The sequence below is a fragment of the Galleria mellonella genome, unplaced genomic scaffold (assembly GCF_026898425.1).
Source record: "Galleria mellonella isolate WM207_F2 unplaced genomic scaffold, CSIRO_AGI_GalMel_v1 utg332, whole genome shotgun sequence".
NCBI lineage: Eukaryota > Metazoa > Arthropoda > Insecta > Lepidoptera > Pyralidae > Galleria > Galleria mellonella.
This window is the reverse complement of record NW_026442080.1, coordinates 764,617-783,859: the sequence shown is the minus strand read 5'-3', so window position 1 is coordinate 783,859 and position 19,243 is coordinate 764,617. Positions and strand designations below refer to the sequence as shown.

The 19,243-nt window shown below is 37.2% G+C and overlaps 1 protein-coding gene across 1 annotated transcript in view; it reads left to right on the top strand.

The window, feature by feature from the left end:
• The window catches only part of LOC113509329 (photoreceptor-specific nuclear receptor), a 50,016-nt gene extending 31,486 nt beyond the window's left edge, over nucleotides 1-18,530 (top strand). Inside the window, exons 5-11 of the mRNA XM_031911267.2 lie at nucleotides 5,059-5,173; nucleotides 12,302-12,459; nucleotides 14,221-14,311; nucleotides 15,223-15,331; nucleotides 16,015-16,129; nucleotides 17,085-17,204; nucleotides 17,833-18,530. Of these exons, the coding sequence (XP_031767127.1) occupies nucleotides 5,059-5,173; nucleotides 12,302-12,459; nucleotides 14,221-14,311; nucleotides 15,223-15,331; nucleotides 16,015-16,129; nucleotides 17,085-17,204; nucleotides 17,833-18,071 (947 nt within the window). The 3' untranslated portion in view covers nucleotides 18,072-18,530. The remainder of the gene's footprint in view (nucleotides 1-5,058; nucleotides 5,174-12,301; nucleotides 12,460-14,220; nucleotides 14,312-15,222; nucleotides 15,332-16,014; nucleotides 16,130-17,084; nucleotides 17,205-17,832) is intronic.
• Nucleotides 18,531-19,243: the final 713 nt, after the last annotated feature.

The window sequence follows — 19,243 nt, the reverse complement described above, 5'->3', positions numbered from 1 at the left end:
CTGATCTGTTTGATTTTATTTTTCAATTACGCTCGTCTGTAAAGGGCAACTTTGACGTTAGGATGTTTGAATGTGATAGTATTTTTTATGGAGACGAATAGTAATAGAATTCTTAGACAATAAAAGGAAAATAAAGTTATTTAAGTACAACAATGTTAATCAAGTGTTCTGTTGTAATGGTTTAAATTTAGGAATGCTATAAGATTGTTTTTACAAACAATAAGCCGACTTAAAAGCTAAACTACTGAACCGATTTTAATAACATTTCTATAGCAATAGTCTATAAGTATATCTTTTCTAATAAAAAAAAAACAAATTTTTAAAATCGATTTACAATTGACGAGGTTACGAGGTAACAAATCAGAAAAGTTAATTGAATTGAAACTGACTTGAGAACTTCCTTTTTGAAGTCTACTGAAAATAAAAAAAAAAAAATTTCCAACGTAATAAGACATTAGTAATATAAAGTTTTAATTGTTTATTAATAAAATAATAAGTTAGTATAGGACAAAGTTAAATTGTGACCATGGGTTCATTGAACGAAATGAACAAATGAAATGAAATTTTATTTTTCGTAAAAACATAACTGTTGTTTAAATAAGTTACAGTACTAACATTTATATTATAATTTTAAATAGAATTAAGATCTTGAATACGTTTATATGTGTCATTATATTAACTTATTTACATTGATAATAATAATAATATATATATATATATATATATATATATATATATATATATATATATATATATATATATATATATATATATATATATAAAATACAAACGATGATGGTGTGCAGTGTGTTTTGTTATGGGTGAAAATGGAATGGTAACCTCCACCTGCGCTAACGGTATACGCTGGCGGAGCACCAGTAGAAGGCCAGTAGGTGAGGATAAAACCAGCTCAGTTAGCCCATCGTGACGAGTTCCATAAAAATCAACGATGGTTTTGAAGAACCGCATGGAGATCGCCATGACAGTGTATATTGCTAGCAATAAAGTTGTTACACTCCATTATTAACAATTCCTTGCCCCCAGAGTATTTACACTTACCTAGGTGTAGTTACTTTTTATTGTAAAATAATATCACAAACGAACATAAATTTAAACGAACTTAAATTATGTTTAATATAGGTTAAATGAATACAAATATTACTGTAATTAACTTATAAAAAAAGTCTAATCGTTTTTGAAAATATACTTACTAAATCCAACAATCAAAAATCACAAAATCTAACTGTCTAGCTCACTCACGTTTGTAACTACAACATATCTGTCCCTTTCGCGCACACCGGAAGTGAGACCTCAAAGATGGCTGCGGCAGGATATGGGAGGGGCGATTTGATTTATAGTTTGGGGTGAGACAAGGGGGCAACTATTTGTGTGCGTGTGTGTGTGTGTGTGGGTTATAAATTTATGTTAGATAGAGCGACAGTTTATAGTTCTCGGATGTGATCGTGCGTGGTTGCTTTCTTGAATACAGATTAGTTTGTGATTTTTTTTTTTTTATATTTAATACGCTTCTCGTGCCAAGGAATCGACATACAGCCAGAGTCAGTCGACCATAACTTAAAAATCTTAAAACTAGGCGACAATAAATCGAACTAAACAAACTAAAACACTTTTTTAAATTATTATTAAAATATTCCGAAATATTATTAGGCCATAAATGAAATTCGCGGGGAGAAAAGAGATTGTTAGTAATGGGGTTTAACTGCACCGTTGTTAGTAATTTGCCCTTTCAGGTCGACCTCCTCGCGGTCCTCCTGGAAACTATTGTACTGAATTCCTGGTGTATTCATCACGATGGGCTAACTAACCTGCCTTTTCATGATGAGATATGGCAGTGAATTTACAGGGTACAGAGGAATAACACCTGAGTCCTCAGGAATGACAAATCATGGGCGAAACAGTATACCCTGTTATGTCCATGGTACTGCTCATGTCTATAGGCGACGGTTACCACTTTTCATCAGGTGGGCCGTCAGCTTGTTTGCCATTCTAAGTTATATAAAAAAAGGTGAGGATGAAAAGGCTTAGCTCACAGTAATTAATTTATCTTTAAATAAGCACGATGGTTTCCAGTGCGGACCGCGCGGAGGTCAACCTGAGAGGCCAATGGGGATGCTAGTCCCCATTACTAACAATTCCTTTCCCTTGATCACATAGGTAGACCTATTATTTATTCCGGTCAATCAATATATAAAGGAAGTCGCAGGTACAGCTAGTGAGCAATAAAGGGAATAGAAAGTGGAATCGAAGACGAAAACATGGCAATAAAAACATTTTATGTTTATGCCATTACAGTAAAAGGCTTCTGTCCTTCATATAAGTATCTTGGGAAAGGGAAGGGGGGGGGGAGTGATTGTTAGTAATGAGGAGGAATAGTAGTCCTGTTGCTAGTAATATACCCTGTCAGGTCGACCTCCACGCAGTTCCCCCTGGAAGCCATCGTGGTCAATTCTTGGGGAATTCTTCGCGATGGGCTAACTGACCTACCTTTATCCTCACTTATCATCTCTCACTGGTGCCCCACCAGCATATACCGATAGCGCAGGCGGAGCTACCATTCCATTTTCATCCATTAAAAAAAATATATACATAAACTAATTCTATTTAATTATTGTCTAATGCATTACACTCAAAAAACATCAATTTCAATATTGATCAATGTATTACGGTAATAGATACACCCCTTTAATTAATCGGTTCAAAATAACAAAGGTATTGTGTACCAACATACAAAAAAATATAGAATACACCTATAACTTTGCTAATTTTTAATTAATATATACACGCAGCAGAAACCGCATAATACAGCTAGTTTAGCAATAAAACTCTTCCATAATAATGTAATAAGAATCATAGTTTGTTAAAAGTAAAGTTTAAAATAAACCGACGCGTCTCAATCACCCTCTGAAACATCTATACGCATGTATATATACATATACTATATATACACAAAGTTAAGCAGTAAAAGGTGCGCATTCGACTCCAGCCGAGGCAATAAAATCAAATAGAACGTTCCTGCCCTCCCCACCCCACAAGGGAGGCGGTGGGGGCTGGCGTGTCGCAGGAAATGGTAAGCGACAATATCTGTAAGTGGCATTTCACGCGAGAAGCCTCGTTGTATAAAACTTTTGAGGTTGAATTAACGATAGCGGTGTTCTAGTTTGGATATAGTTATTAAATTGAACTTCCAATTTTCTTGTATATCAATTTACGATTAATTAATATGTCGAACTCTCTACTTTATGTTTTTTTTTATAATCTTTTTAATCAACGAAATCATATAATAATGAAGAAAGAAAGAGACTTTATTTTGAAAAACATATGACGTTACTAGTTTTACCTGCGACTCGTGACCGAGATAAAAAGTAGCCTTATATATTCTTTTTCATCCCATGTAAAGCATATAATGTCAAATTTTATGACGATTAATTCATCAATAAAAGCGCCAAGAGATAACAATCAAAGTCACTTTCGCAATAATAATATTAGTAAACATAAGAATAGTAAGAATTAGTAATTTTTACCCGCATTCGCAATTGACAATATATTAATGGACCGAGATAAAAGTGTACCCCTTTATTTATAGAAATTAAAACATCCTGCAAACTTATTTTATCTATTATAGTGTTTTGTCACTTTTTTTTAAATTAAGAATTTAGTGCAAAAAAAGACAAAACACTTCAATACCTAAAAAAGATTTATGAGAAGTTTGACTACTTTATGAATAAGGACGTTAGTATATATCCCTCTTTATCCTTAATAATAAGTGTACCTACATGAAACTTTTTGATTAGCTGTTCTTTTAAGGCATTTTCGGAGTTTTATTTCTGTACCTTATCTCACTCTTAGAAATAGGTTTGTTTTTCTAACATAGGTAGGTACATATATTGCATTTTATATCATTGCATGTTGGCGAAAACTCAAGTTTTTATATTGCCCAACTTTTTCATAAAAACATCCTTGATATAAAATTTTATTTGATACTTAAGCAAGTTACCACATTCTAGCCCACACCAGTCCCCTAACTTTGTAGACTCGGGGGTCGAGGAGCGAGACTATTGCTTTATTTTTGCAGAGCGTTAGTACGTGACCGGGTACGTCGCTTGGGTTCCGTATATATACTTGGATAATGTCACTATCAATCATACACGCTCATATTGTGTAGCTACGTGTGTGGAACATCACGATTACAGAGATAAAACTGAAAACTAGTAACTTACGTTTGCTAGAATTTTTTTTTAACACTTAAAATAGCAGACAAGTTGACAGCCCACCTGATAAAAAATCTCCGTGTATGTACATGAACTCGGCCGTGTGGTCCCGGCATAGAATAGGACACACCGTCCTTTCCCACGAGTGTCGTAAGAGGCGACTAAAGGAGAGCGTGGGATGAACTGTAACGCCCCTCTTAAAACATCTCTTAAGACTAACTGCGGTTGCCAATTCCCTTCTAAGTGTGGCAACGACTAAACCAACCCGTTACGGGCAAGGCTATGTTATAATACTATCCATCAATGGACAGTAAACGGCTAATATGATAGGTTGATGGATATAAACAGCATTGTAGCTATATGAAAGAAAGAAAGAAAACATTTATTGACAACAACAAAAAGTTACATACATTATGAATTAAAAAAAAAAACTTTACATTTATTATTGCCAACGTGGTCACCACTCAGCATGTGCTGCAGCAATTTAATTGCTACAGCGCTGATATTCTGTGGTGCCCATACGTGACATTACGAAATCTATCATATACTCTATCAAGTCGACCTCCATGCAGTTAACTTTGGAAAACATTGTTATAAAAAATGAATGGGTTAATTTATTGGATTTGCTACATGGCTGTAGCTACCACGACGGGGGGGGGGGGGGGGGGCATTAAGGGGCAATGCCCTATCTTAAAATGAAAGGTCCCAAAAAATTTAGACAACTTCGCTTTTTCAAAGTCACTTAATTATGGCTTCTGCCCTACCAAAAGGTTCTTCTGTCCTAAAAACTATGTAAATACAATATTTTTATTATTACAATGTTTTACAGCTGTCCAAAATGAACGGCAACCACGCAACACGGCTACCATCAGACCTGAGGCCCTCAGGGATATGGATCAGGAGCGAGCGCTCAGGGAAGCCGCCGTTGCAGTTGGAGTCTTCGGGTGAGTGGCCTTCAAGTGTTTTTTAATATAAAATGGGTGGATGTTGGATCATACTTTACCTGAGGGTGTGTGATGACGAGAACTGAAATGGAATCCGGTTGCCCAAAAAATACTTATACGGTATGTTAATTAAAGTGCTCACGTAATCCTGAAATGTGAGGCTGTGGCCCATCAACGTTTAGAAATCCTCGGAACGGTGAGGTCGCTCCGTGAGGCCTGTGAAGAACCCAGGAAGCTTGTGCGCTTCTGGGCGGAGCTAGGTTGGTTGCACTAGCCACGACTCATACGCACAATGGCCCAAGTGAGAGGCTAAGCGCGAAACGGAAAATGGAGTCTTTTTCACATTCACATGTTAATTAAAGATATCTGTTTCCTTAAACTAATGTTAAAAGTACGATTCATTAAAAGAATTTCTTTATAACCAAAAAAATAAAATAAAAATATATTGTCAAAAACAAAACAAAAATCTCAATATGGACGTGCCATGTTATCGTAGATAATCTGTGCCATATCTATTAGTATTAAACACCAGAGGGCCTACCATGAAATATTTTCCGAAATTTCGGGGACGAACGAAACAGAAATTTGATGTTAAAATGACATAATACACGCCGTTTAAAATTATTAAAAATGTTAAAATATCGTTCCTCTGGACTATTAGAATAGAATTTATGATAAACGAAATGTTAAGCTCCATTTACTGAGTCGATTTTTGTACAAACAAAAACACGAAATTGAGCCTGAAAATTCGAAATTTCATTTCATGGTAGACCACGAGTTTTAAGGAATGGATTTTTTAAATTAATCTACTCTATACCATAGACTCGAAAAGTCCCAAATTGTGTTCCTACAGAAACTTTTATGGGATTTGGAAATCAAACAAGCTGACTGCTCACCTGATGGAAAATGGTAACAGTCTCCTACAGACGAACAGTGAAGCAGTTGTGTTTGTATGACTGTGTTTCGGTTTGAAGGGTGGGATATGGCGTGAATTTACTGGGTACAAAGGAATAATACCTGAGTACTCAGGAATGGCAACGCATGGGGGGTATCATGGGCGAAACAGTATACTTTGTTATGTCCATGGTACTGCTCATGTCTATAGGCGACGGTTACCACTTTACATCAGGTGGGCCGTCAGCTTGTTTGCCATTCTAAGTTGTATAAAAAAAAATATGGAAAAATCTGTCATTTCAATTTCAAAACTAAACTACTAAACCGATTTTGATTTCTATGGGACCAATCTGTAAGTGTACGCCTTCAGATAAAAAAAGGATATTTGCAAATCGGTTAATAGCTGGCGGAATGGATGTAACAAATATAAAAAATACAGCCGAAATGGGAACTCCTTTCTTTTTGGAGTCGGTTGAAAAGCACGTTTCGATCCGCAAATAATAATAACATAATCAGATAATAACAACAAATGTACGAGATGTTCATGAAACACATTAGCTACTTAGAAATATTTTATGAGATATGAAATATTCTATGAATTATGGTTTATCGGTGCATTTGATGATTTAATAAATAAATAAAAATAAATTCAAACAAAAGATCCTCGGATCCTTCAAAAGAAGCATAAAAAAGCACTTAGTAAGCCGGCATAGTGGAACCAACCACCAACCCATCGTTGAGACTGGAACATTCTCTTTTCGGTTCGTCGTATTCATGGACCATGTCGTCTCTGTATCATCGTCATCCTAAACGAATAATAAGAAAAAAAAAACTTAATATATAATCTTTTTTGAATTGTCTTTTTTTTATGAATCTACCGCCCTATTCGGACTGCAGTTTCGCGCAAGAAGAACAAGCAACAAATTATGTTGCTTTTTTCAAACAAAAGTTGTTTTAATTAATTAAAAAAAATATTGTTTGAAGTAGATGGTTCTTTTTAATTGATTTAATTGTGCAAATATGCAAAACAATTTTGGCTTTTCCAAATAAAGTGACGGATTCGAGTCTCAGTCGAGAATTAAGTGACAATAAAATCAGATCAGGTGGGGCCCCATCGTGATGAATTTACCACGATGGTTTCCAGGGGAATTATGCAGAGGTAAACCTGATAATTGCTAACAATCAGGCCTGCCTTCTACTTAAGGAAAGAGTTTTTATTTTTAATGGGTGATAATGGTATGGTAACCCCGCCTGCGCTATTAGTATACACCGGCGGGGCACCAGTGAGGGATGACAGATGAATATGAAAGTAGGTCAGTTAGCCCATCCTGACGAATTAAACTAGAATTAGTCACGATGGTTTCTAGAGGGAACCACGTGGAGGTCGACCTGACAGGGTATATTGCTAGTAATAAAGCTATTTGACTCCATTACTAACAATCCCTTTCCCCCCAAGGAAAGAGATTGGTACTAATAGGGTCTAACAGCTCCAACTAGCAATATGCCTTATTAGGTCGACTTCCACGCTATTTTCCCTGAAAACCATCGTGGTTAATTCTTGTGGAAATCATTACAATGGGCTAACTGATCCATATTCATCTTCACCTATCATCACCTCACTGGTGTCGCGCCGGCGTAAACCGCAAACGGGGTTACCATTCTATTTTTACCCATTAAAAAAAAACTTCTTCAAACAACGATCGTTCCCCCCACACTACCACGATCGACTACTAACCACCAACTAACTCTATAATATTATGTACCTCAATACAAGTTATAAATAGTGGTCGTAACTAAGGGTCGTTGGGTGGAAAGAGCCTCTGACGTCAAGCCATCGAGGCGTATGAATCAAGCCTCAAGCCTATTAGGCTGATCAAAGGTTGGGTCGCCATGGATGACTGGCCTGCGACCGCCCTCGTCCGAAGAGTGAGAGATCTCGGAGTTATACACGAGATGTGAATCGATAAACGGACGGACGATTATAAATAAACATAATTATGTGGCTTAAAATAAAATAATTACACGTGTAAGTAAATCTTTTTTTTTATACAACTTAGAATGGCAAACAAGCTGACTATCCACCTGATGGAAAGTGGTAACCGTCGCCTATAGACATGAGCAGTACCGTGGACATAACAGAGTATACTGTTTCGCCCATGATACCCCCCATGCGTTGCCATTCCTGAGGACTCAGGTGTTATTCCTTTGTACCCAGTAAATTCACGCCATATCCCACCCTTCAAACCGAAACACAGCCATGCAAACACAACTGCTTCACGGTTGAAACACGAATGGGACAGAGGTACCCAAGCAATCGACTTTTGTACAAAGTCTCCCTCTGGTCTTTACTAATATTGTAAATATTTGAATGTAATAACTACCGGGTTTTTTTTAATAGATCAAAATGGCATTGTACTTCCGCCTGCGCTATCGGTATACACTGGCTGGGTACCAGTGAAAATTGATAGGTGAGGATGAAGCAGGTCAGTTAGTCCACCGTGACGAATTCAACAGTAAATTAGTTACGACAGTCTCCAGGGGTAACCGCGTGGAGGTCGACCTGATATTGATAGCAATGGGGTCTAACTTCCCCGTTGCCGACTTCGAACATACCAGAACGCCTTAGTCCTCAGAAATGGCAATGCATGAAAGATATCATGGGCGACATAGTATACTCTGTTATGTTCATGGCACTGCTCATGTTTATAGGCGACGGGTAAATTATATTATACTCGTATAATATCTGCCTTTCTAAATTGCATAAAAAAATATTCGTCTCAGTTTTAAAAATTCACGTGTTGACACATTTAAATATGAATTTTAAAATATTTTCTTTTTTCTTTCTTTCAGCTTCTCGAAGGTTGACTGTAAGAGATACCTTTATGGGATAAGTCCACCATTGTATATTAAATCATTTATCAGTGTTCAATGTGAATTATGTACAATAAAGATTTTACAATACAATACAATATATATGTATTTTAATATTTATTTTTATTATTCCATATTTTATTTTAATTTTATTTTTTATTTTAAGAAGAATTACGAAAGAGATTTTTCGAGCTTGAATGAATGGAGATGTTGGTAGGGGCCGCCCTAGACGGACGTATGTCGACCAAATAGGCGACGCGCTGAAGAAGGGCCAAATTAAAAGTACCCGTAACCGGCGAGCGTGTATGACAAGATTGATGAGTGTGGAAGAAGCGAAAGAGGTTTGTTTGAATCGAAGTATTTGGCGTTCCATTGTTTCTGCCTACCCTAATGGGAGACAGGCGTGACAGATATGTATGTATGTATGTATGTATTTTAATATATTTTTAATTAAAAAATCAGGTGTGTAGGTGTAAATTTTTTTATATTCGTTAAATCCCAATGGTGTATTAAAAATATTCATCTTACTTGTGACCTCCAAAAAAAGACATAATTACAGCCATATACCAACACTCCTTTATAAATATTCATTCAACACAAACCCATCCCATATAAAATAAAACTACAATATTTTCCACAACTAGTCTCCAAATACATAAATATGTAAATACATTCGAGCGTCCCATAAAAATACCATAACTTAAAGCAAACCTCTATAAATATTACATTTGCATAATGCGTATACAGTTGGTATGTTGGTACTATTACATCGCATTGCACTATACAGAATTGGCAGATTTGACTGGCAAATGTTTCCCGTCCTTGGTTGATAACAAAAGGTAAGGGCATTGAATAAACGAGGTCATTGAACTGTCAAGTCATCATTTCAGATATTCATTTATTTATTTTATTTATTTATTAATACGTATATGTATACATGGCGGATTTAATGCTATAAGTATTCTCTCCTAGTTAACCGTAGGGAAGTGTCAGAATACTGGAATGCGGTACTAGTAATTATTTATATTTTTTTTTATACAACTTAGATTGGCAAACAAGCTGACGGTCCACCTGATGGAAAGTGGTAACCGTCGCCTATAGACATGAGCAGTACCATGGACATAATAGAGTATACTGTTTCGCCCATGATACCCCCCATGCGTTGCCATTCCTGAGGACTCAGGTGTTATTCCTCTGTACCCAGTAAATTCACACCATATCCCACCCTTCAAATCGAAACACAGCCATGCAAACACAGCTGCTTCACGGTTGAAACACGAATGGGACAGAGTTACTCAAGCAATCGACTTTTGTACAAAGTCTCCCTGTGGTAAAATACATACATACTAAAATTACATATATAAACGAATAAATATATATAAATAACAAATATACTTACACATATATAACATATACTATATTACACACGAATTTGAGAATAATATAAAGCACTTACTGCCTTCATTACCTTATCTTTACTAACATAGAATGAACTCTCTAATTATAAGTCCTTGTATCATCATCAGCATCTCAGCCATTATTTATTTATTTATTTAAACTTTAGTACATAGTGAAACTATATACATATGGCCGACTTAACACAGGACGGTGTTCTTTACCAGTCAACCTTTGGGCAAATCGAGAAATAAGTAGGCGGTGCATTATTGAAGCATTTTTATCTATCCAGTGCTGAACATAGGCCTCCCCATAGACTGTCATAAAAACAGTCTCTGAGCCACCTGCATCCACTGACTCCTGCAGTGCATTTGAGGTCATTACTCCATACAGTAGGGGATCATACTACAGTGCGATTGCTCGTACGAGGTCGCCATTTAAAAATCTTTCTGTCCCAAAACGAACAATAAAATCACTTACCATCAGATGATTTGCCTTCTGTGTTATAAAAAAAAAATAGAAGGTCTAGTAGCTTTTACCCACGTGATCGAAATAAAAGGTAAAAAGTGGCTTTATGTTTCTTGTTTAATGGTTGATAATGGAATGGTAACCCCGCCTGCGCCATCTGTATACGCTGGAGGGCCAGTGGGAGATGACATGTGAAGATGAAGCAGGTCAGTTGGCACATTGTGATGAATTTCACAAGAATTAACATGATTCCAGGAGGAACTGCGTGGAGGTCGACCTGATAGAGTGCATTGCTAGTAATGTGGAAAATAAACCCCATTATTAACAATCCCATCATCCCAGTGGCCTATGTTCTATATGGGACGTATTGTATAGGATATAGATCCCATATAGTACTGTTAACCGTTCGTAAAATAAGATGTTACAAATTGAAATTAATCGTCCGGCAACGGTTATTAGTGGACTGTATGAAAATTATTACGATGATGGTAGGTAAATAATGAACACAAGAGGATAATGAAGGTGGAGACCACTGATCTGATGCTTTGTAATTAGCAGCATTCGGTTCTGGCTTTAGGCTTCCCAGAAGTTCTGGCTCGTTCGAACTTACCCTCAGATCCGGGTTGCCTATCCACCACCTTGAACCGACCAGCAGTGCAATGCCCTCCTCTCAATCAGCCTCTTGGTTATGGGTTATATAATTAAAAGCGATACGAAACGATATATATTAATTTATACGATATTTTGCGGCAACATTGCACGCGTGCGATGATATTCGAAAACGAGAACGACGACAACGAACGCACATTCTACCGACACATTCGATAACAATTTTCTTTTTTACGATATTGTTGCCAGGCCTTACTGTGCGACTTGACCCACTGAAACTGCGCAGAGATGTTGCATCTCTGTGCATCTTCTACCAAATTTATCATGAGGAGTGTTCTGAGGAATTGTTCGGATTGATACCTGCTGCTGATTTTCACCACCGTACAACCCGCCACAAACTAAAGTTTCATCCCAATCATCTGGACGAGTGGCGGTCTTCCACCGTCTTTTTTCAAGGCCAAACAACCATTCTTTGGAATCAAATTCCAGCAGCAGTATTTCCGAACCGATACGACAACATAACCTTCAAGAAAAGAGTATATTTCTTTTTAAAAGGCCGGCAGCACACCTGCAATGCCGTAGGTGTTGTGGATGATCATGGGCGGCGGTAGTCACTTAGCATCAGGTGAGCCGCATGCTCGTTTGCCCCCTGTGTTGTAAAAAAAAGGCGAAATTTATTAAAGTTACAATTCTTAACAAGTACATACAGGTAGGGATATACATATATCAAAATTCGTAGTGAACGGTCAAGCCGTTAAGGCGCTAAAAAGTAACAAAAAAACAATCCCACTTTTAAATTTATAATATTAGTAAGTAATAGTTTTTAAAATATGACAGTTCACATACAGTCATGCTTGGTATGTTCTTAACAAATACATTGTTTTATTTCAGTCCACCAGTGTCATTGGCGATGGCGCTGTCTCCCGCGCGGTATCCGCTGCTATCGCCACATTATACTGCGTTGCCCCCACCACAGCCGAGCCAACAGCCACAACCGGACTCCTCCCACGACAATAATGAGGAGAACAACCAGCATACTGACAGCGATGGTAAGTGGCCACCATCAGGAGACCAACCAATACGATAACCTCTGTGACCAGGGGGAAAGGGATAGTTAGCAATGGAATTTGACAGCCCCATTGCTGGCAATATGCCCCATTAGGTCAACCTCTACGTGGTTCTCCCTGGAAACGATCGAGAACAATTCTTGTTGAATACGTCACGATGGGCTAACTGACCTGCTTCATCCTCACCTATCATCCTTCACTGGTGCCCCACCAGTGTATACCGATAGCGCGGGTGGGGTTACCATTCCATTATAACCTATTAAAAAAATCTGTGGCCTAGTCATGATCACATTGCATATTGTAAATGAGGTCCCGGGTTCGAATCCCGGTCGTGTCAATTTAGGAAACTTTTCTTTATTATGCCCCCAAATGTGTCTGGATGTTGTGGGTTGTACCACCAGACTTTTTTTTTTATACAGCGTAGAATGCCGAAATGAATTTTTTATCGAACAAAATCTTTAATAATTTGCATTGCATTCTAGAAAATTATAGATTGTCCACTTTTTCACTATCTCAAAAGTACACAAGGAAAGCTTTTTGCTGTTAAATATTTATAGGCGTTTTAAGTTGCGTTACTTTGCGGCGTTTGGAGTCGAAACTCTGGGTCCATGGGGCCCCGAGGCCATGAATCTTTTCAAAGAGATTTCACGCCGACTGGTGGAAACCTTTGGTGACCAGAAAGCTAGCCTATACTTTGGACAACGCATTTCCATTGCTATTCAGCGTGGAAACGCAGCAAATATCCTAGGCACCCTACCAGCTGACAGTGATTTCAAAGAATTTTTTTATCTTTAAATATATTTTTTATATTTTTTAATTACATACTTATCTCTAATTATATATCTAAGTTACTTTGTTTTAAATACGTTCAAAACAAGTCTTACAAAGTCTCAACTGTCTCATTACAGGCTTTATCTTAATATAAAGTCTTATTTTTTCTGTAACAACATTCAGCAAATGAAATGTGTGTAATAGATTAGTGTTGGGGATTGTTAGTAATGGGGTAAACAATTTATGTAAATATTTATTTTAATTTCTGTCTTGCACTACTACTGCCCACTCACTACTTCCTATGCCACTGTGTTAGGTTGACTGGAAGAGATCTCTTTTAGAGATAAGTTCGCCTTTGCTAACATCGTGATAAACTTATTGTTGTCACTGTATGTTTTAGTGCAATAAAGAATATATAAACAGTTCCCATTGCAAATTTAATTAAATAATGACACAATTAATTAACACAATGACGACAATTTTGTAATAAAAAAAAATAGTAGTAGGTAGTAATCAAGCGACATTTGAAAGATAATATGATTTTAATCTTTTCTTGATTATTGTCCATGTTATTTCACTTTATGTATATTTAGTTTCTTTTTTTTTTTATTTTATATAACTTAGAATGGCAAACAAGCTGACGGCCCACCTGATGGAAAGTGGTAACCGTCGTCTATAGACATGAGCAGTACCATGGACATAACAGAGTATACTGTTTCGCCCTGTTTTATTTTCTTTTTAAATGACGATAAATTCGCGCTTAGACTTACTTCGCCTGATAACAAAGAGGAACACAGATCCAAGATAAAATAATGTGCTAGCTTATCTAGAAGACAGCTGTTCTATATTCACTATTTACATAAACAATCCGAGATTGTATTTCTAGAGTCAATATATTTAAAAAATATAAAACAAGCTACGTTCAGGTACTAGAAAGATTAATAAAAAAAAACATATTTGTTCGTATTTCAGATGACAGCATCGATGTCACGAACGAGGAAGATTCCACGTCGTACTCGCCCCCCTCCGTGACCAGTTACCCGCAGAATTGTGTTCCATACAGGTGAATATTATTGATTCTGTAATTTCCTACACTTTTCCAATTAGATGACATAGGGGGGAAAGGATTGTTAGTAATGGGGTCAAATAGCCCTATTACTAGCAATATGGGACAGGGTTGTCAAGTCGACCTCCACGTGGTTCCCCCCGGAAACCATCGTGGCTAATTCTAGTTGAATTTGTCAGGATAGGCTAACTGACCTGTTTCATCTTCGTCTATCATCCGTCACTGGTGCCCCGCCGGTGTATACCGATAGCGCGGGTGAGGTTACTATTGCATTATCACCCATAAAAAGTTAGATGACATATCTTATATCTTACTAATACAATTGTAACTAAGCAATGTCTGTACATGGGGAAATATTTCTGAAAAAAATAATATTTTTTTAACTCTTTATTGCACCAGAAACAAAAAATAAACAATGACATATAAACAATTTAAGTGAAATACAGTAGCATGAAGTACAGATTAAAAAAAAAAAAAAAAATATATATATATATATATATATATAAGAGCAATGTCTTACAGACAATCTTTGGTTAAAGAAGAACATATAGAAGCGGGTAGGTGGCGCAAGAGTGCATAAAATACAAAAACTCTATAATACACAAAAACCCCAAATAAATGTTATTTATTTGAAGTTTTTGTTAAAAATATGACGAATCTGAAAAAATATTACTGAAGAAAGAAAAAGAAGAATTACAGTGAAAGAAAATGCGATTTGACTTGTCCTTTGATGAGGGGTCTTGTCGTTATTTGTATCAACCGTTAACTGACCACTGCTGAACATAGCGTCCCCCATAAAGGGGGGGGGGGGGGGGGTGCCAATAATTGAACTTCAATTTCTTCCATGTGTAGACATATCAAGTTAAATTTTTATAATATTTGTTATAAAATACCTGTATAATTTTCAGACCTCTTGGTGTTGAGAGTGCCGCAGAGACGGCTGCTAGACTTCTCTTCATGGCCGTGAAATGGGCCAAGAACTTACCGTCTTTCGCCAGTCTCGCCTTCAGAGATCAGGTACTCATTACTTCTATTTATTACTTGTATTACTGGTTCTTCAAAAACGGTATATTAAAGTTTCTTCAAGGACGGTAACGCGCACGTGACACCCCTAGTGTTGCAGGCGTCCATAGACTAGTGACCGTTTATCATTAAACAGTTTGTATGCTTGTTTACCACCTTTGTGGTATAAAAACAATATCACAAGGTCTTCTATGTCACCTTCGCTACATACAAACTCATCTACTTACATATCCTATGAATAAACATGTGGAAAAAATATCAGATGAAAGATTGATAAAACAGCTTCCTTCAGTACGAAAGATGCATTTTGAAAGATTGGACTCATTATATATCTGCCATTTTTTATTCCCTACTGAACTAAGGCCTCCACCATAAAAGGGGGTTTGCCAGTAGTTGCCGCGCTTGGCAGGCGGATTGGCAACCACAGTTAGGCTTTGGTGATGTTTAAAGAGAACCGCAGCTGCCCATCCCTCGACCGTTATGTTCCCTTAGTGGCCTCTTACGACAGGAAAGGAAAGGGTGGCCTATTCTAAGCCTGGACCCCACGGTGATTACTATTTGGGATAAGGAAGAAAATAGACTATAAATAATAGCCTATTTTCTTTCTTCCAGTCACCCAATATATTTAGGTCATGCAATCGAAGTTGCAAATAAAACTAGTCTTTTAATAATTGCAGGTGATCCTTCTAGAAGAAGCGTGGTCAGAGTTATTCCTCTTGAATGCTATACAGTGGTGTCTACCGCTCGACGCTGCGTGCGCTGCTTTGTTTGGCAGTGACCAAATTGACCAAGGTAGGTAATATTCCGTTTTATATTCTTAATTGGATATAACAAAGTCATTCATTCATATTAACTGTCCACTGTTGAACATAGGCCTACCCCATAAGGGTCGGTAGTTGCCACACTTGGCAGGTGGATTGGTATCCGCAATTAGGCTTTTGGAGATGTTTTAAGAGGGACGCTGCTGCCCACACTTCGACCGTCAAATTCCGTTAGTCGCCTCTTACGACACCCACCGAAAGGAAGGGGTGGCCTATTCCATATCGGGACAACACGCCAAAACTAAGACATAAAATCTATCAATGTGATTATCGTGTTTCTGTTAATATTCCTTTTTTAAAAGGCCGGCAACACACCTGCAATGCCTTTAGTTTTGTGGGTGATAATGGGCGGCGGTAGTCACTTACCACCAGGTGGGCCGCATGCTTCTTTGCCACCTGTGTTGTAAAATAAATAAAATAAAATAAATAAATTTGTGCTTGCATGGCTATGTTTTCGTTCGAAGGGTGGGATACAGCAGTTAAATTACAATATATATATATATATATATATATATATATATATATATATATATATATATATATATGGTGCTGTCTTTAGGTGATTGCCGCTTTCGATCAAGTAAACCGTCGGCTTGTTAGCCACACTAAAACTATACAGAGATCTCTTTACGCCTGAACACTGGCTGGATAGACATAATGTGTTTTTCAATTAGTACAATCCCTGTACAAATCACAGTTGAAAGAGTTCATAGAACTAGGTTCCATGAACTCTTTCAACCTTCGAGTCCACGGGAAATCCGATGTCCTAGAAATTAAAAAGGAAGCACTTTATAAATGACTTTCTGGCGACATCAACTTTTCTGAAGACTCGAAACTAAAAGTCGTCGAAATTAGACAGAAATTGCACTTGTTGAAAATCATACAAATGATAATGACGATTTAACATGATAATACTTGATCTGCAGAGACGGGCATCACATCAGCAGCGTTGCGTCGGCTCCGCGAGGTGTTAGCGCGCTACCGGGCCGTGCTAGTCGATCCTGCAGAGTTCGCCTGCATGAAAGCTATTGTCCTCTTTAAATCAGGTCAGAAAATTACATTTACCTAGATCATACACATTTAGATAGGTAAGAAACCCCTAAGGTGGTCAGTTTTGCTGTCTTTTTTTTTAATCATGATCATGGTTATCCCACTAGTGCCAATAATGTATGAGTACAGATGTACCAGCGAGGAACTCATATAGTAAGCCCGCCTGCGTTATCAGTATACACTGGTGGGACACCAGTGAGAGATGACAGATGCGGTTGAAAACAAATCAGCTAGCTCATCTTAACGAATTCAACTAGAATGAACCACGATGGATTCCAGAGATAACCATGTGAAGAGCAACCTAACAGGTTAGGGCTATTTGACCCCATTATTAACAATCCCTTTCTCCCCGGGATGATAGGTAAAGATGAAGTCAGGCCAGCTAATTCATCGTGATGAATTAAACAAGAAATAATTTCCATGGTTTCCATAGCTTAATCTTAGGCTTTGACATAGACAGACTTGCTTTTATTTTAACTTAATATTTATCATTGGTGCTCCGCCAGCATATACCGATAGTTGTAACAAGGATTACCATACCATCTTCACTCATTAAAGAAACCCCCAACAGTGATTTCAATTTTGCGTATATATCTTTATGTTCTTACTATTTTCTCCACACAGAAACTCGAGGCCTGAAAGATCCGCTCCAAATTGAAAATCTCCAAGATCAAGCACAAGTGATGCTGATGACGCATGCCAGGACCGCGCACGGTGCTGCTCCGGCCAGGTTTGGGAGGTTACTTCTTCTACTTCCCCTATTAAGACTCGTCAGCCCCCAACAGTTGGAGAGGGAGTTCTTCGCAAAGACCATAGGACAGACACCAATGGAAAAAGTCTTAGCTGATATGTACAAAAATTAGGCCAGAGAAGATCATCTTATGAAATCGATGGCCTAAAATTTGCCCACATACGGATCTGGATTAATCTAAAAGGGCCACTTTAGTAATTTGTTATAGTCCCTGAAGGTTATAAATCTTTATGTACATGAATCATAATAGAATTTGCTTTGTATAACACGCCCATGTAATTGTACTACTCCATTAAGTGTTATGCTTTTAGCGCAAAAGGCCTATTAAATTCGGCGGGTTATGTAAAGCCAATCCTGTTTTGAATCGTGAAGTTGGGCTTTTTAATCCTCTGTCTTTAATTGCCTGTGTAAACGAGAGACTTTTCGACTGTGGACAACATTTTTGTTTTTGTTTTACCTTCCCCCTTTTTTAAGTCCTACGAAAAATAATCCTCGACGTACATTCTAGTCCGATCATAAGAAATCCTCTCAAATTGCATGCTATATCCTACACGTGCTATGCAAATAGAGGAAAGTGGGGAAAATACGAAACCCTAAAAGAAAACTTAAATAGAATGTAAAGGTTGACACATATTTTCTTTTATTGTTTCTTAAGAAAATATTATTCAGTATTGCCATATTTAAAATTATTTTTCAGGAGGCGCCCTTTAAAAAGGCGTACATGTATTCTTAGACATATCTTTGCTATATTTCACATCCCCACCCCCTAAATACGCCTATATTCTTTATTCTTTATTCTTTATTGTACACAAAACATACTGGTAATTACAATTCATTATAAACATAATGTACAAAGGCGAGCTTATCTCTAATAAGAGATTATACGCCAAATATCTGCTTCAATAAACATTATTTCTTATTTTTTTACAAAAAGTAACATTCTAAAGAAAAAACGAAATCCTCAGCATTCGGGTAAAACCAAACGATGTTAGGTAATTAGGAATTGACAAAAATAATGAAAATGTGTCCGTTCACACAGACCGGCCCGAAGAAAGCAGATATTGGTCACGTTTAAAATAGAGTTTTAAGTCAGTGAAATGAGGTTTATTTTTACATTTCACTTTTTATTCGAGTTTCGAGCCTTATTTTAATTATCTTAAAACGACTTTCCTCCACGAGACGGCTTTTTTAATGGGTGATAATGGAACGGTAACCCCGTCTGTGCTATCGATATACGCTGCCGGGGCATCAGTGAAGGATGATAGGTGACAATGAAAGCGTTTT